This window comes from Bidens hawaiensis, unplaced genomic scaffold (genome assembly GCF_021521415.1).
Source record: "Bidens hawaiensis isolate Kalapana, Puna unplaced genomic scaffold, B.hawaiensis_p1.1 tig00005851_1, whole genome shotgun sequence".
NCBI lineage: Eukaryota > Viridiplantae > Streptophyta > Magnoliopsida > Asterales > Asteraceae > Bidens > Bidens hawaiensis.
Genome location: NW_027491385.1, coordinates 865,939 through 888,032, shown reverse-complemented (window position 1 = coordinate 888,032; position 22,094 = coordinate 865,939). Strand labels below are relative to the sequence as shown.

General features: G+C 33.7%; 2 protein-coding genes across 2 annotated transcripts; both read left to right on the top strand.

The window, feature by feature from the left end:
- The first annotated feature begins 2,661 nt into the window (after nt 1-2,661).
- On the top strand, nt 2,662-4,733 carry LOC143630856 (ylmG homolog protein 2, chloroplastic-like). Its single transcript, XM_077099756.1, has 3 exons — nt 2,662-2,952; nt 4,014-4,213; nt 4,308-4,733. Exons 1-3 carry the CDS (start codon nt 2,662-2,664, stop codon nt 4,600-4,602), a joined length of 786 nt encoding a protein of 261 aa, XP_076955871.1. The 3' UTR covers nt 4,603-4,733.
- A 4,513-nt stretch (nt 4,734-9,246) lies between these two features.
- Nucleotides 9,247-20,999, top strand: LOC143630913 (uncharacterized). Its single transcript, XM_077099799.1, has 10 exons — nt 9,247-9,335; nt 9,410-9,560; nt 9,658-9,738; nt 18,750-18,888; nt 18,946-18,982; nt 19,632-19,702; nt 20,123-20,217; nt 20,316-20,383; nt 20,461-20,571; nt 20,655-20,999. The coding sequence occupies exons 1-10, from the start codon at nt 9,247-9,249 to the stop codon at nt 20,785-20,787; spliced, it is 975 nt and encodes a 324-aa protein (XP_076955914.1). The 3' UTR covers nt 20,788-20,999.
- Nucleotides 21,000-22,094: the final 1,095 nt, after the last annotated feature.

Here is a 22,094-nt window from a genome sequence, read left to right as displayed (position 1 = left end):
ATGTCTACACTGAACCATTACTCACTATGCATACGTGAATAACATAATCAAACTACACTTACCAAATACTTCATCATTATATATTTAGTAAACTTTAAGTTACATACCACTAGCAAGGTTAAAGGGCCCACAAAGTGAATTGTTTTCTCACGGTACTTCTTAGTATCTTTACAATTTCTCATAACATCAATACATCATTGACGCCAATCATAATCACTGAAATTCTTGTCCATATATAGCTAGTTTAGGAGCGGGTTCAACCATTTACCATTTAAAGTACTCTCAATCATAGTAATTAAAAACAACATAAAAAAATTCTACTTTAAACATTATTCCCTCCCCATATTCATTTTGAAGAATCATTTTTAAAATCTGAGAATGAGCTATTTGAACAGTCCGAGTGGATTGCGAAATGGGTCAAAATGGGTTCGGTTAAAATAAACAGAGTCAGTAAGACTTTCACTCAAATAAATCAGGAAAACACTTCATTACCTAAATCATACACACATATACGCCTGATTTCTCGCTAGATTTTATCTCAATCGCCGCCAAATCGCAAATGCAGTACAAATTTCTTGGTTCATCTGGGTTGAGGGTGTCTGTAATTTCATATGGAACTGAGTTAACATTTGGTTTGCTTAGCTTTGTGGATATTTGTGTTGTGTTGTTAACAAGGGTTGGATATTTGTGTTTTGTTTTTTGGTTTAAACCATTAGCAAATGCTTAACGTTCTAGGAACAAACAAAAAGAACCCATATGAAGATTGCCTTTAGGGGGTGTAAGCGAGGACCAATTTGTCCTCATGTGTAGAGCAATTGATTGGATTTAACAATCAAGTCTATACTCATTAGTGGAAAGTATTAAAAATATATATATATTTTTCATGAACACATTTTGCAAGGAAAACATGGATCTAAAAACTTTAAAAAAAAATAATAAACCTTCCAAGAATCCATAAGTTTTATCTTGAAATTTATAAAATAAACATAAGGTGTTAAAAGTAGAACAAGAACCTATTGTTTCTTCCCCAAGAGACCCATTTGAACATGTTATACATTTTCCCACATGAAATGGTTCAGACAAAAATTAACACGGCAAAGAGATCATGATGTCGTCGTAATGAATATTGTCGTTAAACCACAACAATCTATTTATCATGATAGTGCCCTTTACGTTTTTTCCTTCTACGTCATTTCTGTGGTGACGTTATATCCTCATGGTGAATGGGATCTACTTCAAACTCACCAATCATATTCAAACATACAAACATTTTTTTAATTTTTACTTTTTTTTCTTTTATTTTAAAAAATTAGTAAACCAAATTAACCCACAACAAGCTAGACGTTAAGCTAAAACTCATCATCCTATGTGACAGTAACGTAACACAATAACTAGCTCTTTACTAGTTATTCCACAATACATAGCTTTACCTCAACATATAATTATGACCATACCACCCAAATTAGTTGTCAAAAGAGTTACAAATGAAATAATAGTTTGTCAATCCCTTCATTAATTTAGGTTATGATTTGTTTATTCAGTCTTTGTATTTCATTATAATTTATAGGCCATTAAATATGACAATGAGACATGTAATGATAATTTACAACTCATATATGATTACAAAACTGTCACAATCTCATGACTTTGTCTAGAATATTTTGAGTTTACCTATCAGGTTCGGTTCTACCAAGACTTAGGGTGGTTCACGAACTAAGCCGAACCGAACTCATACTTGGTTTGGTTTGAAAACGAGCCAAACCGAGCGGGTTGAATTTAAAAAAAAACGAGCGATATTTTTATACATGAACTTGGTTTGGTTTAAAACCGAGCGGCTTGGTTCGGCTTGGTTTTGCTTGATTTCGTATAGAGTTTTCAATTTTAAATTTCTAAAACTCCAAATATTATTAATTCACGAAAAAAAATTCTCGATTTAGCTAAACTATACATATATATATATATATAATATGTACATATACGTACACATGTTTTTTATACATATATGTATAATTTAAAATTAATGATAATGTACATATGTGTACATTACGTAACTAGAGAAGTAGAGATTAAATGAAATTATACACATGTGTATTGGTATAGTATGAATTAAATTTTTTTTGTGCTCTTTTTTTATAAAACTGGAATGAAATATAAGAATTTTGGTTTTTTTATTTTTAAAAAATTTTTGCTTTATAATTTTTTTAATATTTTTAGAGGTTTTTTTAATGGTCCAAAATAATTCTCAAAATTTTTAATTTGCCAAGGGTTCTCTTAGGACCCTTACCCTGTATATATATATAATTAATAAATAAAAAGTAATTCAATCAAAACAAACTGAACTGAGGCACTGAGCCATACGAGACTTTGCTCATGCTTGGCTTGTTTTAAAACCGAACCGAACGGCTCATCTCCAAACGAAATTGACATCAAACAAACATTTTCAAACAAATGGCAAATGAGTGTCAAGCGGCAAGTAACGTGGACAGCCCTACCGAGACTTCACTTATTCTAACTTTTTAATAAATTTTCCTTTTTTAATTTCTTAATTCATTTGTATGTGATTGTGTGCAACTCTGTCTCCAACCATATCCTATCTTCAATCTCCCAATCTCCTTCTAACTCCAAAACACACAAACAAGAACAAGACCCCAACAAACCACAATGCATCCTTCATCTTCAACAACACAAGATTCATATGACAACAACCATCATCCTGCATCAAGCAAACATAATATATCCATAATAAGTCTACCTCTTTCCTCTCTGTTAATCTTCAAACCCACAACCACCAATCACTTCCAAAAAATAGTAACTGAGTCTTCCAACACTTTGATTTCCAACATTCAAACCAACATTCATAAATGCATCAACTTTCTGCATATCTTTGCTTCCCAAAACCCATTTTTCACCAAATTGCATTCTCTTCACTCAGAATACCACAAGTTTTGTCAGGTAATAATAATAATAATAATAATATTATTATTATTATTATTGTTGTTATTTTACCTGTGTTTCTGTTAATTTATTTACATTTTAACTACTTTTAGTGGATTGCATAGTAATAATTTAATTTAAGGCTTTTCTAGTTGATGGTGTCTCTGTTAAATTAGGGTTCCATTTTTAGTAATTTTAATGCCCAAACTAGTTCAAAATTAGACGGTCGGGCGGGCGGGTTGGATAACGGGTTAATGACAATTTGGGTTGGGTTGGATTTGCCCTTGATCACTTTCAGTTTTTAGGGCTGTGAACAAACCAAACCGAACCGAATGGAACAAGACTTTGTTCATGTTTGTTAAATATTTATCAGACAATCAGATGGTACACGGACACATAATCCAATGAATTTCTGTTCATTAATTTAAAAAAAAGGGTGTACCGGTGTACCCGTGCACTAGAGGCTGTTTCCACAGCTTGAACCCATGACCTCCAGGTCACAAAACAACGACCATACCAGTTGCTTTAAGGCCTGCAAACGGATAAACGAACAGAAACAAACATATATTAATGTGAAAAATAAAAATTGACATTCTTAAACACCAGACAGAGTCACCCAAAATAAATATAAAGCTAATTACTTGACATAGTTGCACGATAATAGTTGATATAATAAGCTAAAAGTTAAAAAATAAAAATATAAAAAACCTTCGATGACCAAACAAAAACAAACATGAACATGATTGTTGTTAATTTAATTAACTCAATGGAGTTTCTTGTTCATGTTCGTTCATTTATCAAACGCACGAACATAAACGAACTTCTCACCGAACTGTAACAGTTCACTAAACTTTTGATTCGTTTAAATTTCTATCAATTTTTGAATTTTATAAGGTATTATTGTTTATCTTTAACTTATTTGTGTTAGTAGGTTGTATGCATTTGGGCGCAAGTTTTGACCCGTTCAACCAATTTCATTTGTAATAAAAATTTATAGTTTTATCCATTTGACCTGTTAGGCCGTTACAAATAGAACATAACCTAACTAACCCGTTTATGCCTAAACTTCACTGTTTCAGATTAACTACAGAAATCAAAAGAATTCAAGGCATTTATCAAACCATGATTTTGCAGCCATTATTCCAGGAGATTCAGTTGCAGGACTTGTGGTCTCTAATGGTGTTCTAAATTTCCTAAACATCTACAACACATTATTGGTTGTAAGGCTAGTTCTCACCTGGTTTCCAAACTCACCTCCGGCCATTGTCAATCCCCTCAGGTATAGCATTTGTTAAACACAGGTTGACTTAATCATTTAATTATCAAGTTACAATTTTTTTGGATTATAAAGTTATGTTTTCTTTGTTCTGCAGTACGTTATGTGACCCGTACTTGAATATCTTTCGTGGGGTTATCCCGCCACTTGGAGGGACACTGGATCTTTCTCCAATACTTGCGTTTCTTGTGCTGAACGCGTTAACTAGCACTGCTTCTGCACTTCCTGCTGAGCTTCCGTCTACAGAATCGTCTCAAAAAGGCCCGTTATCTCAAACGGGCCAAACGGGCTCGTTGTTTCATACTTCAATATCGCGTCTTACTTCGTCCCAAGAGAAATGGATGAAAAGATTCAGTACAAAAAGGTCAACGGGCTCTGGCAGTGATGAGTAAAGCATGGATAAAGTGCTGAACTAGATGCATGATACAACTATATGTACTATTGAGTTGATTATTTCTGTTAGTGTTTTTGGTGTATGATATTTTTTATTTTGTATTTTCTATTTTGTGAAGTTGAAATCACCTTCCACCAAATTGCCACTTAAAAAAAAAACAATATGTTTTTACTTGAACTCATTTTACTAAGAACTCATATTGACCGGTCACCCCAAAGCTTCCGGTTTACCCGAACTCATTCTACTCGGAACTTGACCACAAGTATTTCGGTTTCTCTTGTGATCCATCAAACTCCCACTTATGGACTAGAACAAACTATGATAAGGTCAATTCGATTACCGAGTGTTAAGTCTTAATAGGGAAGGATGGAAGACCTTTGACAAGACACGGGGTTGTTTGATTCACATGATGTTATTTAAAGAAATTGAAAACGGAATTGGAATGGGATCGTTTGAAAATTAATAATGTGTTTGGTTGGTAATTTTGTGAATGAAATTGGAATGTTAAAATACTCAAAAGACAACTTTGCCCCTCTCCTCTTTTCTTCAACATCGTTAGTTTTCTCCATTTCAAAACTTAAATTATCGCGAGAACAAAAATAAAATATCCTAAATCATTTTTTTCTATCATTGGTTTTTTTAAAACTTTACTTTTTTCATACATCTATGTTGTGTACTTCTAGGAAAAACTATTAAACTATAACATGTACCTAAACATGTGCATGTTGTGTAGCGTGCAGGAAATAACCTACACATAATTTACACATGTATAGGTTCTTAATTAAACGAATTTTGTTTATATAATTTTTAGATTGTTAAAAGGAAATGAATAAAATCGCGTTTCAACCATCTTGTTGTATTTTATTTTTTCTTTTAAATTGAGAAAATGAATTATTTATTCTCCTTTTTTTTTCTGTGCTTGCAACAAATATATATTAGTAATCAAAATATGTAAATATTATTATTTGATACAAGTCATACAACACTTTAAAATATTACTACTAATGTCACTGTTAGATTACAAACAGGTTATCATGACTATAAAACTATCCGAATAAATGTCGTGCCTTTCTCAGACAAGTTATAATATTAAAATGTTTATTAACATAAGTCGTAGGATAATAATAGTTTTTATAACATGTTATATTTACCCCCGACAATTCATGATAAACAATGGCGGAAAACTATAGTTTTTAAGACATGCGTTGACATTATAATCACCAAGTACTTACATTGAATGTTGAATTTCTTATGCGTTTTTGGGTTTAATAATAGTTTTAAGTTTTGACACATAAAAAGTACTGATCCGTTTTGGGATTTTTATACTCTCATATTCGAAACCTTACTCAAGAAGGATTTTACAGAGTTATAAGTTTCTTTTTTGATGGTGTTCCTGAGCGAGTCAGACAAGAAACATCAATCAGTATAGACAGTTGACATCTCATCTTTGAAAAGCTAACTCGAGTAATTCCAAATTAACGTAGACAAAACAACCGATAAACTTATAACCTTGTCTTTCCTCAAGTAGTTGACTTCTTTGAGTCCCACAATAACAAAGACATATATAGTGGTATTTATTGCCATCTAATTAATTGTATCGCTAAATCTGTAACTGTTTTACGACTGAAGAAAACTCAATTGCTAACTTTCCGACTGTTTTTGTTTAGGCCGCTAATTTTGTGGTCATTTAATCTCGGTCACTAATTTGCAATTGTTTTGGTTTGTCACAAAATTCGATCATCTTTGACCATTTGTGTAGTAATGGCCTGCTTATGTGTCTATGTATGATTGGTTTATTTTGATAATGACTAGTTTTAAAAAAAGAAAAAATCTTATGTAAAGAGATTTATTTGGTCAAATTGACTCTATGAAATGAACCAAGCGCATCACATCATTAGTGAAATAAAGATGGGGATGCAATATTCCCCATGACCGTTTGGTGTCACATCAAACCACTATAGGCTATTTGATGAGCTCACCGCATGGCCATGGTCTAATAAAGTTAGTTTTATGTTTAAGAATAATTTAAATTTTATATTATTTTGTAAAATCACAGTTACGATTTATTGCATCATTTATGTACTTATGTAGGCTTCCTTCTTATTTGAATTTGAATTATTTAAAATAATGACTAGCTTTGTTACGTACTAATGTTGATGCATTGTAAATGAAATGGTAAAAATCAAATCTTTGACCAAAAAACTACAATATTAATCCCCTGATTTCAGCAGTTTTTTATTTTCATTGTCACTGAGTTCATGAACATGTCTACCTTAAAATTATCAAATGTTTTTTTAAGGTACTCTTGACAATTCCTTAACTATAAAAACAAATCTAATATGTTGGTACACCAACCATCATCCAAACACTTAGGAACACTACCTCCATCAATGGAGGCATTTTCCATATTCTTCATGTGTTGTTTTTTTCCTTTTCAAGCACTAGCCGATCATACCTTCGAGCAAAGAAATACACCGTTGGATTGTGGTGTAGGTGAAGGGTTCCGAAAGTATTTGTCTCTAAAACTACCAGACACGCGACAATCATGGGTTGACATGAACATGACCTTAAAGCAATGCGCTGTTAAATGTAGAAGGAGTGTAATTGTACAGCTTTTACAACTTTGGACATCAAATATGATACCGGGTGTTTGTTAGTGTACAATAAATTGATCGATATTCACACATTTCCTGACGATGGACAAGATATATACATACGAATAGCTACTACTAAAATAGGTATGTAAAAAACCATAATATTTTCTATACTCTATATACATGATCATATGATTGTTTCTAACTGTGGTGATGTGTGCTTACATTGATAGAAAAAGATCATGAAAAGGTCTACAAAATCAAGAAAATGGTTATAACCTTTATCCTCGTCTTGATCATCATCGTTGTCTTTATTCTCGGATTAGCCATTTCGTTAGGAAAGAGTTTAAAGGCAAAAGGCATGGTAAACTTTTATCCTAGTCTTCAGTTTCACTTGGGTTTCATCGATCGTTTAACTCCAATCATTGTTGTTGTTTACTCGTTTTATAGAGAGGCTTGTTCCACTTCGGCAAGATAATGCTCTAGACTTACCGTTGTTTGATTTGTCGACATTGTTAAAGGCAACTGACAACTTCTCAGACAATAACAAGATAGGGGAGGGTGGTTTTGGGCCAGTTTATAAGGTAATATATTAAATTTAAGACTCAAAAGTGAACAAATATCAACTTTGTGTTGTGTTTTATTTGTCCAACTATGTTTTGTTGCGCTTGCGTCTTGCTAGCTTTGGTTACAATGGTCGTTTCAGAAAAAGAAAAAAGTTAACTATCCTAACTGAATATCATAAACATCTGCGGTGGAGAAGGTCAACGACCTACCCGATCCACCCCCACCTAAAAAGGGAAAATGATCATGAAAATGTGATGAAGAAAATTAACAAAATAGCCTTGACTTTCTAAAATTGCCAATCAGTTAAAGCTAAAATAGTGTCATTTGGCATAGCAAGTTTCAATTTCGTGCAACATATTAGATCCTTTGGTGAAGTAGGTATGATCGTTTTGACGCAACTGATTCATTTTAGCGCAATAGATTGGATCTGTTGTGCAAGAGGTCCTGGTGAATTAAAAAAAAGTATATTGGCTTTTATTAATCCCAACTATCATCTTTTGGTTACTACCGGTCTCAATTAACGAATTGGCTGCTGACGGTCTTAACTTTTAACGTATTTGTTCCTAATGGTCCGCGGCTAACAAAATCCTAACATCGTTAGTTTCAGGTCGCCAGAAAAACATTTTTTTGCCAGAAAACTCAATTTTTTTCCCGAAAACTCAACATTTTCGTCCCAAACATCTTGGTAACTTTGTATCGGACCTTTAGGAACATTTGTCTAGCAAAAGCCCCAATTATTGAGGTCGCCGGAAACCTAGAACCATCGTCGGAATCGGTTGATGGTGCTCAAGTGGTGGTAGTTGGTTAGCGGTGAGTCACTGGTGGTGGTTGCGGTGTTCAAGTGGTATTTTCCGGCAATAAATTTGACTTTTCCGGCCAAAAATGTTTTTTCGACAACTTGAAACTAGCGGCATTAGGATTCTGTTAGTCACGGACCATTATGAACAAATATGTTAAAAGTTAGAACCGTCAGTAGCCAATTCATTTGTTGGGGCCGACGTACAGTGGCCTAAAAGCAATAGTTGAGGATGGAAGAGAGGTTGCAGTGAAGCGGCTTTCGAGGAAATCAACAGGGAGTTGAAGAGTTCAAGAACGAGGTTATCTTCACTTCTAAGCTTCAACATAGGAATCTTGTCAAGATTCTAGGATGCAGCATCCAAGGGGAAGAAAAGTTGTTGGTTTACGAATGGATGCCTAACAAAGCGCTCGACTTATTTCTATTTCGTAAGATCTACTTTCATGTAATACAAAATATCATATTTGTTGCTCTGCAACATAATCCAAGCGAATTGAATGAACTTATGAACTAGTGATCAACCGAGACCTTTTCAGGTGAACCCGAGAAGCATTTACTTAGTTGGCCACAAAGATTTCACATCATTAAGGGAGTTGCTCGGGGTCTACTTTATCTTTACCAAGATTCTATTCTACGAATCATCCATCGAGATCTCAAGCCTGCGAACATTTTACTTGACCACGACATGAATCCTAAGATATCAGATTTCGGCATTGCAAGAAGTTTCGGAGGAAATGAGACCCAGACAAAAGCGAAAAGAGTGGTTGGGACACAGTAAGATTTCATTACAAACATAATTATATCTCTATATATTTAATATGTTATACTTAACCACATTTTTAATGCAGTGGATACATGTCACCTGAGTACGCAGGAAAAGGAATCATCTCCACGAAATCAGACGTTTTCAGCTTTGGAGTTTTAGCTTTGGAGATCGTGAGTGGGAAAAATAATAGACAATTATTTTGTCATGCTCACAGTCACAACCTTCTTGGTCATGTAAGATAAGCAAATACTTTACATGTTAAGTATCAAGTTAGTTCCTTAATTAATAGTCTTGATGCGTTAGTTTTAAGTTTTAACTATTGGTCGTTAGGCGTGGATACTTTATAAGGAGGGAAAGAGTTTGGAACTAGTTGACGAGTCATTAACTGAGTCACTCCTCACACGTGAAGTGGTGCGATCAATCCATGTGGCGTTGCTATTTTAACACCCCGACCGAAGGCGGATTATACATCGGGGCGCCACGTATTGTTTCATTACTCGTGACACTATTTGGGTGTCTATATTTAATAAATACATTTCATTGCGCACGCGCAGAACACAATTCGTAAAGTAACATAAATCATATCATAACTTAAATATTCAAATAACATAACTTGTCTTGTTACATTTTAATCTAGGTCCAAAGAAAAAGAAAGCATCCTACGTGTCCTTGAGATTCCTAAAAGCAGCTACAGCAAACCTGAACATGTGTTAAAATAAAACGTCAACACTTGCGTGTCGGTGAGAAATCAAGTTTAATAGATATAAATAGATAATAATAAATACTGCGCGCAACATGTGCTTAACTGGGGTTTAACATAGGGTGTAATCAGATTGTGATCAAGCCTTAGATCATAGCTCATAGTTCAATCCGTGCTCCCAATTGAGCACAAAAACAAGAAATCATACGTGCATGTGTAAGCAAAACAAGAAAACCGTAAACGATAGGTCTCCCGTGTTCATCTAATGGATCCATGAAAACTTCGGAATAGGCCGTCAAAGCGGTTAATGAGTCACACATACAAATAAACAGCCAAGTAAACGTCCATAACACATGGGGTTTTTGCGCACATAAAGTTCATAAACAAGTTTAAGACTCAAGTTGTACGAACACATGAACATCCCAAAACGTTAAAAATAAAAGGGGATTAAGTACGAGATTACTCACCTGAAAAAGGTGTGTTGAAAGATAATGCAAGAACCAACTTTTAAACAAGCACAAGTTAACCTATAAATAAAAGGTTATTGGTTTAACGATTGGTTTTTATGTCTTGAATATATGCAGTAAGTATCGATTAGTTAAAGCAAAGTATATTTATAATTACCGAGATCTGGGCAGAACAAAGAAGACGGAGGCAAAGAGAGGAGTTGCAGAGGAACTACGGCAGAGAGCAAAGGGAGAAAGGTTTAGGGAGAGTTTAAGTGTAGTGTGTGTAGTGTTAACAAGAAAATAGTTTAATTTATAGGAAAACCCTAGGGAACACAATCCCTTAAAAGGAGGAAAAGATCTTATCAAATCAAGCAAAAGATATTAAAAAGTACAAGAAACCAAAAGCAAAAGATATGCCGGCAGCTGCAGGGGATGGAAAAGCTGACAGGATACAGGTCAAAGCATGGGAGGCGTCAGATAAAACACTGTTCAAGACATGCAAAAGAAGATTTCAAAAGATTATGTCAGTCACTTTATTTCTGTCAACCAATAGGATTGGTGCGCATGCTGCGCCGAAAGTGGCTTTTCGGACAGATGTCGGAACTGACCTACAGCTCAAACAAAAGATAAGATATCAAAAGATACAGGCTGACCTAAACAGAAGAAAAGACTTAAGGTCTAGCGCGAGAAGATTCGAGCGCACGCGCGAGGGCGAAGGCAGACAGAGAACAATCCTTAGCGCGTCGCGGGAAGAACTTAAATCCTTAGCGCGTCGCGGGAAGAACTAAAATCCTTAGCGCGTCGCGGGAAGAACTACCGTTCTTAGCGCGTTGCGAGAAGAACTACAATTCTTAGTGCGCTGCGAGAAGAACTACCGTTCTTAGCGCGCTGCGAGAAGAACTAGCGCGAGAAGAACTATCGTTCTTAGCGCGCTGCGAGAAGAACTACCGTTCTTAGCGCGCTGCGAGAAGAACTACAATTCCTAGCGCGCCGCGGGAAGAACTACAATTCCTAGCGCGCCGCGGGAAGAACTACAATCCTTAGCGCGTCGCGGGAAGAACTACCGTTCTTAGCGCGCTGCGAGAAGAACTACAATTCTTAGCGCGCTGCGAGAAGAATTCGTCTCGCGTATCGCAGGAACAGCCGGTCTACACGCAGGCTTCCTTGTAAGGAGTCTGGCGCGTGGAGCTGCGCAGACATCCTTAGGCGGGAAGAACCAAAGGACAAGCAAAGGGTTAAGAGAAAACGGGGTTTCAGGCTTAAGGGTTAAGCAGAGGGGCGGGACGGCGACAAGAGAGAAAAGAGGCGGGACGACGACAAGAGAGAGAAAGAGGCGGGAAGGAATTATTATTATTAGTAAGTAATATAAAAATATTTATATACAATTTATTTAATGTTAAATTTACAAAGATTAATAATCAAATTTTAAATCATAAAAAGAATCGGATTCGAAAACGGGTACCTGGGTCGGGTCGGATTGGGCAGTTGTCACAGCTATGTGTTCAAAGCATCCCAGAAGATAGACCGGACATGTGTATGGTGGTTATGATGTTGAACAGCGAGTGTTGTTTGCCGCAACCGAAACATCCAGGGTTTTTTACACAAGATGGTCAATTTGGACATGAGAGGTCATCAAGCATGCAAACACAAGTTTCTAACAACAATGTCACAATTACAAACCAAGTTCCTAGATAGAAACCAACACTCTAAAAATTCATACTTAAATTCATGATATCTTACACAAAACTACCAAAGTGTAAAGCATTTTCTTTGCGTACGTTCGTATATAAAGATACGTTCTGCGTATGAGTTCAAATCATATGCAAAAATGTGTCGTGTATTCCTTGTAAAATTTTGTGTATATGGTTATTAGTTTTTCTATTAATGAATGAAGCTTAGACACGTACGTCTATAAACGAATTTCACAACTCATGTTGTATAATTGCGTACCTGGATGATGAATTCAAATCAATGATGCAAACCTGTAATCTTGATTTCAATCTTGGTTTCTTGAACAATTTCCTAGATTAATCTCTGAATCGTGAATCACTTTCAGATAAACCTATTTGCGGGTTACACGCAATGATTTATCGGATAAGACAGAGATTTCTGTTGATGGAATTGAATTTTATTGTTCCATGTATATGGATGAAGAACCAGAGAACCCTGTAACCATTGTTCTCTTCTTTTCAATCGATCAAGATTTCGTTCTCTTCTTTTCAATCGATCAAGATTTCTCTATAATCCCTGGGATTATAACATCAGTTTGTTTTAAACTAAAACCCATATGAGCCAAAATCAATAATTAGAAGCCCACTTTACATTATACATAAGCCCAACTATAATTACAAAGCCCAAATAACATTTTAGAGTTAAATCGAGCACGCACTCCCGCGTCACCTAACTCGTTTAATCTTTAACGTTATTCCTCTATCAACAAGTTAATCCAATAACACTAAAATAACCAACAATACTCCCCTATTTTAGTGATATCCATGATTAACTTAACCATCCTCACATAAACACAAACACTATGCATAAATGAAAATGTCCTATGGATTGAATTTTCATCTTAGTATTTACACGTTACAAATATTAAAATATCTTGGGTGTCGCTATGGATTGAACCCAAGTTATCCACTTTTAATACTTGTAGGTAAATACACATGCGTGTCAAATCCAAATTCCACTTGACACTATATTTACTAGCATGTGTCCTAATCCTTCAAATAATATATCAAAGCTTAAGTCCAGAGCTTCTTGAAGCGGCTAAACTTCATATTCTTATAGGTAGTTCATTATTCTCGCACCCGCACTGCAATTTATCAATGAACTATTAAGAAGCTATACTTCAACCTACTTTATCTTGCGGTCCGAACACAAACCTTGGGATGTTTATTATATTGTGTTCCAATATCTATATGACAAGCTTTCCGCATTGAATTCAGCATCTAACGTTGTATTAGATGGGAATTGGGTGTCTTGGCATATGATATTAACGTATGGACTTTAAACCCATCCCGATGACTGATATGTTCACAAGATATCTTCCTAACTGTTTTGTTAGATCATCAGCCAAATTATACTCATAAATTACAAACTCAACTGATATCACACCTTGCATGATGAGCTCATGAATCATGCTACGTATAATATATAACCGTCTAGACTTTCCATTATACATCTGACTATTACCCTTAGTCAGCACTATCCCACATGATAGATTTTGGTGATATCGGTTTGACCATAATGGAATTTTGTAATAACAGTTTCTTAGACATTCAACCACTTTTATCAGTTGTTGCAAATGCTAGAAACTCGAATTCCATTGTCAAGGGATGCAAATTCCTTCCTTAATTACCTAAGACATGAAACCTTCTCCAAGAGAGAATACACACCCATAGTTAAGCAATTTATTTACTGCTTGCCATTGTATTACCCAAAACTATGTAGTCCTTGTGCTAATCATAGCATACATCAAGTATCCACTTAACTTTGAATACTCTAATTGTGAAATATAATCTCCTTGATTAGACATACACTTGATATTAGGATCTATATGAGTGCTACCCGAAGAATAATCAAACCGATTAAATTTCTTCAATACTTCCTCATTGTAATGAGATCGAATCATAGCTACCATTGTTACTCCCTTTTATTATTATATGTAGGATAACATCAACCTCCCCCAGATCCTTTATATTAAAATTAAAATTAGAATATAATAATTGTTTTATTAATCACTCAAATCCGAGTAATATATCAAGGAATTGACCATTTCCTTTAAGATTCTACTTTTCTTTTCATTCTAAAATAATTCGCATGAACTAACCTAGCATGTCACAATTTAGAACATACTTTACCATGCTTTGAGATAATGATGTCATGCAGACTGATTCAATACCAAATGGGACATTAATATTAACTTTTAAACGTTTCATTTAAACATATCCAAATCCAAAAGATTCCATGTCGAGATAAAGATAAACTTATCCGACTCAATAACATGTTTAAAACCATAAATTATTTAAAACAACACAGACAACAGGTTCTTTAATCACTAAAACATACAACACATAATCCAAAACATATATTTTCCACAAGTAAATACAAGTCTTCAACCGGTTCAAATTCTTCAAACCATTTTAGATCCTTGCATACATGACTCGTATTACCCGAGTCTACCCACCATGCAATCATGTCATCCTGTTAATAAGATAAAGAAATAAACGACAAATAATTCTCAACCGAATTATTTTTAGAAACCATTGACCTTTTTAAGTCCAGTAACCAACCCGAAACCCGGGTTTCGTTTATTTCACGCCCGACGGGTTTCCCCGACTTGTATACCTCTAAAGGGCTTGTGTTACTTGGGTCGTGGCCCATCAACATCATGTGTGCATCATCTTGATGAATATTTCAATAATTTTCATTCAAGTTACAAATTAAATTTTGTTTCTTTGAATCAAATCTATTTTTTATGTTTTACAAAAATATTAACATGTCCCGATTGATTCATTGAATTAACTACAAAACTGATAATTTTTTGTCAAATTTAAAGCGTACCTTATGAATCATTTGGGTCTATCAACCCACTTGGACCCATCACAAAGGGCTTGTTTCTACCAACAACTTCAAGTCGACAATCTTTCTTCAAGTGTCTTGATTTACCACATCTCCAACAAGACATCTTTGACTTCTTTGTCCCACTAATACTCTCATTTATTTCCAGTCTTCATAATCAATCAGATTATTTGAAGTTGTTGAGTCAAAAGAGGAAGATAAATTAGTAGGAAAACACACTAGCATTTTATCTAAAAGTGGAACAAAAAATTGTGTCCAAAATTCAATCGCAATTCCAAAGCAACAGGTGACTTTCATATGCAAAAGCACCTTCTTTTAATCAAAACCAATTGTGACTTTCACATAAACCATATTTAATATTATATCCATAAATTTGGAATCAAGAAAGCATGTTCATGTAAAGCTAGTGATTGATGCATTTATTTTCTTGTGTGTTTCCATTGTATTCATCATTCATCTTATGTCTAACAAACACAGTTGCTTAATTAATAATAATAATAATAATAATAATAATAATAATAATAATCAGTATCTATGTATCAAAACTGTTTGTAACCTCACAGATAATATCGAATGTTTTGATTTCAAAATAAACCAGAGATGACTCCCAACTTACTAACACGTTAGTTGCAAAGCACATCCCATATTATTTACTCGGGTAAGTTCTGCATATCACATAGAGAACTTGCATACCGGATTTATTCAAGAACCACAAATTAATATACAGTAATTGGAATCAGATCAGTTGGTCGAAATCAATATAACAAAACCAAAAGTCAGTGGCCAAATAAAGTATATTGGCACCCATATCATTTTCATGAAAATATATTTCAATTCACTCAATTATATACGCATTAAAAAGAAGTCACTGGAATCAAATTGAAACCCAAAACAAATTAAACTTAGAGTGATGACTGGTTCATTATTGTATTCGATGAACCCAATACCAAATTTTTATGGAATCCAAAACAAATTTAGTACTGATTCATTATTTTATTTAATGGACCAAAATATATTTTATAATTAATTGTTCAAATAATAAATCATTATAGTACCAAATCATGTGATTAAAATAGACTAACAACCGTCCAACAACAATAACAACCGTCCCATTGAGGGTTAATAATCAAACTAGAAGGGTGCCCGCGCGATGCAGCGGGAAACACAAACTTTGGTAATCATGTAACAAATTTACGAGTGTTCATTATTCCGTTTGAAATTGTGAGACTGTTCTTTAGTTTGGTTTTACGGTTGAAATCGGAGCTAACCGTACATATAGAAATGTTAATTATTTACTTATTTAGTATTAGATATGTTTTATAATCTATATTAGATATAGTTAAAATATAGTCAAACAAAGTTTTATTTAATACGAGTAAAGTCGTCTATTACAACTTAATTTTGTCCAATTTTCAGTATGATTTTTTTTGTAATATTGGTTTTTGTTATTATTTCGCCTTCTATTTATTTTAATAAGGTTTATCATTTATGTGACCAAAGCAATATTTGTTCATATTATGATTCTCTTAAGTAACGTATTAGTTGGTGCTTAGTTTGAAGTGAAGGTATAGACAGATTAATAATTCTTATTTTAAACTCAATTTATTATCGAATTACAAACTATATCGAAGCCTAATCATTGGTAGTGGTTCAACTTAGTTGGGTTTTAATTTTAAACACTTCAGTTTCGATTTCCGGCGACAAAAAAAATGCGTAAATTTGGCACATGGTTTAATTTAAAACCATCAAAATCGAACCACAAGCAGTTCTGCATAATTTTTTTACTTCGTAAACTATAGCAAAGTCATACTCAAATTAAAGATAATAAAATGCTTGTTTTTATGATGCCCTTTATTTTAAAAAATATTAATGTATGAAAAAGTTATGAGCGTTTAAAAACTGTGGGAGTAGTTGGGTTAAAAGTGAAAATTAAAGAATATATAATTAAAAGATCAAGGACCAATTTTGAAACTTTAAGAGATGAAAATTGTAATTTTTTTGAAGAAATTTAAAATGTATGTTGCCCCTATTAAATGTTGTACCTAATGCATTAAAGATTGTAAATTACTTAAAGGAAGCGTCTTAATTTGCCCATAAGTGGTATATTATATATAGTATAGATTAACCCAAATAGTTTTATCTTTGTTGTATAATTGCGTACCTGGATGAAGAATTCAAATCAATGATGCAAACCTGTAATCTTGATTTCAATCTTGGTTTATTGAATAATTTCCTGGATTAATCTCTAAATCGTGAAACACTTTCAGATAAACCTATTTGCGGGGAACACGCAATGATTTATCGGATAAGACAGAGATTTCTGTTGATGGAATTGAATTTTATTGTTCCATGTATATGGATGAAGAACCAGAGAACCCTGTAACCATTGTTCTCTTCTTTTCAATCGATCGAGATTTCTCTATAATTCTTGGGATTATAACATCAGTTTGTTTTAAACTAAAACCCATACTAGCCAAAATCAATAATTAGAAGCCTACTTTACATTATACATAAGCCCAAATAACATTTTAGAGTTAAATCGAGCACGCACTCCCACGTCACCTAACTCGTTTAATCTTTAACGTTATTCCTCGATCAACAAGTTAATCCAATAACACTAAAATAACCAACAACTCATCTAAATAATAATAGATCGAGTTTGCTACGAATCAATGGTATTTTATCAATGATTGGTTATTTAAGCATATCAAAGCTATTTAATATATTGTTTAATTTGGTAATCAAGTTTATTATATATTTATATGTGATGTTTATTTCTTGATCTTTTCTTGTTCTTATCAGTCTATAGTAGTCTGAATACCAACAAACAACGTAGTATTCACTAGTAAAAATAGAAATGTTATGGACGTCACATGTTTCGAATTTATATTTGTGTAATCAGTTAGGGAAGATCGCTTAACCATAACCGAATGGTCAGTTAACCGTCGGACATGAGTCGGGTTCGGTTAAGTTCCCAATGTACTTTTATGTTTTTCTTTCTTTCATCTAGTTGAAATTGGTTCGGTTATGGTGTTCCAAGCTCAATTATAAAGTTTCGAAGCTGAAATATACCAATTCCAAACTATATTATAGATGCAACATAAATTTAAATGTTTGAAGTTGGATATAGAGGTATAAAAGATTGAAATGGAGGTATAAATTTTGGAAAAACATAAACATAAAATCAGTTAAATCAGTTACTTTGTTAACCTATTATATATATTATATACTCACGGACACACGGTTCACCTAGCGATATAGATCCTCAAAGCTCGGGCTCGTGGCTCGCTCGATAAAAGCTCGAATAAAACTAGCTATAAAAAGTTGATTTGAAACATCCTAAGCTTTTTTGGATCATTTTTGTAACCGAGCCAAAATCGACCTAGGCTCGGCTCGTTGGCTCGATTTTAAGCTTGTTTGACTTCAAAATCGAGCTGGAGCCTAGCTAAGTTGCTTCGTTTAATTTTGAGCTCGAGCTCAAAACCACCCTGACTCGACTCGGGCTTAACTCGTGAACAGCCCTATTAATAGAGATGTATAAATTGTTAATTAATAGAAGTTGAGGGGGTTACTATGCAAATACTTCCCCAAGGGTATAACCGTAATTACATACAATAGTGATAAGAGCATCACTCCCGCGAAAAGTGAGAGGACGAGATGACGACAACAACCGCCCATGCGCATTTTAGCACCAGCCACTTCAACTACCGGCGAGGAAGTTGACCGCTTTGACGGTGAGGTGTACCGTGTTCTCCGATGAACAGAGGCACAGCAGGCGATTGATCTCCATCTCTCTCGTCCTCTTTCATTGTTTATCAATCCCTAAAGGTACTCAACATTTGATCGTTAGTTAGTATTTGTATTTGTATTTGAGTTTGGATGCAGATGCTGTGGCCAGTCCGTTTGATAAGTATGTGAAAAGGTAATTGTGAATTATATATGATGATTTTGACTTTGGTCAAATACCGTAGATTAGGTTGTAAACGAACCGAACCGTTTCTGAACTGTTTGAGGAAGTTCATTTATGTTCATTCATTTGATAATGTGTTCGTTTACGTCCATTTATGTTTGTTTATTAAAGGCTTTTAATGCTTTTTATTACTTTTCTGATTTTGTTATATATATTTACTCATTTAAGCGAACTTGCTAGCTGGACCGAACCGTTAACAAAACTATAGGAAAACAATAAACATATGAGTATTATGTGATTTATTCATATGTAAAATTAACATATGAATATGAATGTAATTAACAAACAAATCCGACACAAACTTGGTAGCCAGACCGAACCGTTGACACTGACCATTTATGGTTAGCCAAATCAAATAAATATTGTTTGTGTTCGTAAACCGTTCATGAACTGGTTCATTTCCTTAATGAACAAACACGAACAAGAACTTTTGTTCGGTTGGATGTTCGTGAATGTCCGATAAAAGGTTGATGGACGAACATGAAAAGGCCTTGTTCGTTCAGGTCGTTTACAGCCCTAGCGTAAATCACTAGCAACTCTGTTGTATATAATTGAATCATTGTGTTTGATATTAATTATTTTACTTACATGTGCCATTTAGAAAAAAGCTTGAACCGTTGGAGGCATATGTACCAGCCATCATCTTGACAGAAATGCAGATTAAAGAATTAGGTATTCTTGGTTTCTCTAGCTTTCACCACTTTTGATTCGGTTACTTGAGATTGGGCCTTTTTGGTTCATGATTTTTCTCTAACATGTAAACAGGTTTAATAAAACAATTAGCTTTAAAATATATAGCATAATTTCTGTAATCATATATGACATTCCAAGGGTTCATTACACTTAGCTTTAAAAATATAATATATGTTCCAAGTTAACTTACAAATTTACCTTCTTCACGATTTCATCAAAACAAAATCTTGGCTTTATTGAGTGATTTTCTACCCAACAATATTTCCCTATTATGTCATTGTAGAAAGGGTATTTTAGACATTTGACTTACTTTCAACACTTAATTTTGGTATAATTTTTTGGATTATATTGATATTGCATCTAGTTTCATAAAAAAGCGTTGTTGTATATTTTATATAGGCAAAACACTGGAAACAGATCGGCCTGAGTTTGCTGCATGCAGAAGTCTGTTACGTGCGGGCCCAGCAGCATCCCTACGTATGAACATTCGAGCAGTAAGTCAAGACCTTTATAAACCTTCATAATAAGTTAATAAATAAATTCATTCAAATGATATGTGAATGATTATGTCTTTTTTGTAATGAATGTACAGGTAGCACAGTATGCGAATGAAGTTGGAAATGATCAAAAAGCTTCCAATGATGTGGACCAATGTCTCAGGTACCAGTTTTATCATAAATTTTATTAATGTATGTATAATTTTCACACTTTTTTCCCGACTTATTTCTTCCTTGAAGAGCTTTGGAAGATCTTGACTCGCTATTGCTACACGCATCAAGAAATGAGCCCGGAGCTTTAGTTAAGTCAATGAAGTCAAACATTGGCATAGCTGTTGATGCATTAAACAGGTTTGTTTTTTTAAATTATACAACTGAATTGATTTATGATCCTTTTTTAAAACCGTTTGATCGGCCATGTTTTAAAAATGCAGCCTGCTTCAAACTGTTCCAACTGATGTACTGGAAAAGGGGAAGGCTATAGCTGATGCATACAATACTCCTGAAGAAGATTATCCACCAGAAAACTTAGATCCAAACTTGAAGCAGTTGGAGTCGATACTGTGATCACGCCACTTGTATCCAGTATGCACAGTTTGTGAATTGTGATTACAGACACACAGACACGGTATTTTTGTAAGTGCGGTTGGTATCAATACTATGATGAGGTGAAACCGTGAAATAGATAAATATGCTATGTACTTGCGCACATACAAGAGATGTCGATTAAATGTTTGTACTTTCTTGATAATATTGCCATCCGTGTTTAATCAAAAGTCAAAAATTTAAAATATTCAAGCTTCCTCAAGGTTCATTTCCAAGGCAGAAAATATTTATTTACTTCTTTTTTTTTTTTTCTAAACTTGAAGCAAAACAATGAAATGTTTAGCCCAAAATTGTGGCCCATTAAGTTTGTGGTTCAATCAACAATGTGTTATGTGTGCCTTGTTACATATTGTCTTCTAGACCATTCACTTATTTAGGTTACTTTATTGAGCCCGAAAGGCCGAAACCAACCAAGCCCGAAGAAGCTGAAATCTTATTTGGTCCAGTTATCTTACTAATATATTAAAGCAAGATGATTCTCTTCACATGTCATTATTCTAGCCTATCCACATAGGATTCCATGTAATCACAGTTCCATATCAATAATTTCCACATATTCATAATTATTTTTAATCCACTAAATTAAAATAAGCATTTCAATTTAATTCAATTAATTCTGCAATTAAATCTATTTATTCAAATTAATGCAATTAACTCCATGATTAAGTCTATTTATTCCAATTAATAACCACCTTGTCAATGATTTAATTTACTCTTGAGGAAAGAAGAAGAGCTGGTGAATGGTGATCAAACCGAATGTTCTTTAAGTTTTATTTATTTATTTATTTATTAAGAAATGACATGAAAAATGCTATAAAAATATAGATATCTCTGAAAATTATTTATAAAAAACACTATAAAAGAAAAAAGAAAAAAACGTTCTTTAGAACAATTAGGAACATTTAAAAAAATTAAATAAAGCTATTTACAAAGAGATTTTCGAAAACTTAATGTGATACATTTTAAAGTTGGTATGTATTTGTAAACTTAGTTTTCAATTAATATTACAAAATCTTTTACTAATATATGTTTTTTATTTTTTTTCAGGTCTAATGGTTCATTTATGTTATATTATTTCTTATTCATTGCATTGTTTATTTATAAAGTATTTTCTTTTTTTGTTATAGATATAGTTTAACATTTTTTGTAACATCTGAGGGTAAAAAAATTATGTCAAATATTTGTGTTGACTGAATGCGTAGTTTATATTTTATATTGTTTGTTGATATGTTTTCCACCCGTATGTAACACAGGCTATTATCCTAGTT

What these genes read in the sequence shown, in the direction of transcription:
- LOC143630856 (XM_077099756.1), top strand. Translation starts at nt 2,662, where the DNA reads ATGCATCCTTCATCTTCAACAACACAAGATTCATATGACAACAACCAT. An exon ending in AATACCACAAGTTTTGTCAG is followed by an intron (nt 2,953 to 4,013) that starts GTAATAATAATA and finishes TCACTGTTTCAG; the next exon opens with ATTAACTACAGAAATCAAAA. An exon ending in GCCATTGTCAATCCCCTCAG is followed by an intron (nt 4,214 to 4,307) that starts GTATAGCATTTG and finishes TTTGTTCTGCAG; the next exon opens with TACGTTATGTGACCCGTACT.
- LOC143630913 (XM_077099799.1), top strand. Translation starts at nt 9,247, where the DNA reads ATGAATCCTAAGATATCAGATTTCGGCATTGCAAGAAGTTTCGGAGGA. An exon ending in AATGCAGATTAAAGAATTAG is followed by an intron (nt 19,703 to 20,122) that starts GTATTCTTGGTT and finishes TATTTTATATAG; the next exon opens with GCAAAACACTGGAAACAGAT. An exon ending in GATGTGGACCAATGTCTCAG is followed by an intron (nt 20,384 to 20,460) that starts GTACCAGTTTTA and finishes TCTTCCTTGAAG; the next exon opens with AGCTTTGGAAGATCTTGACT.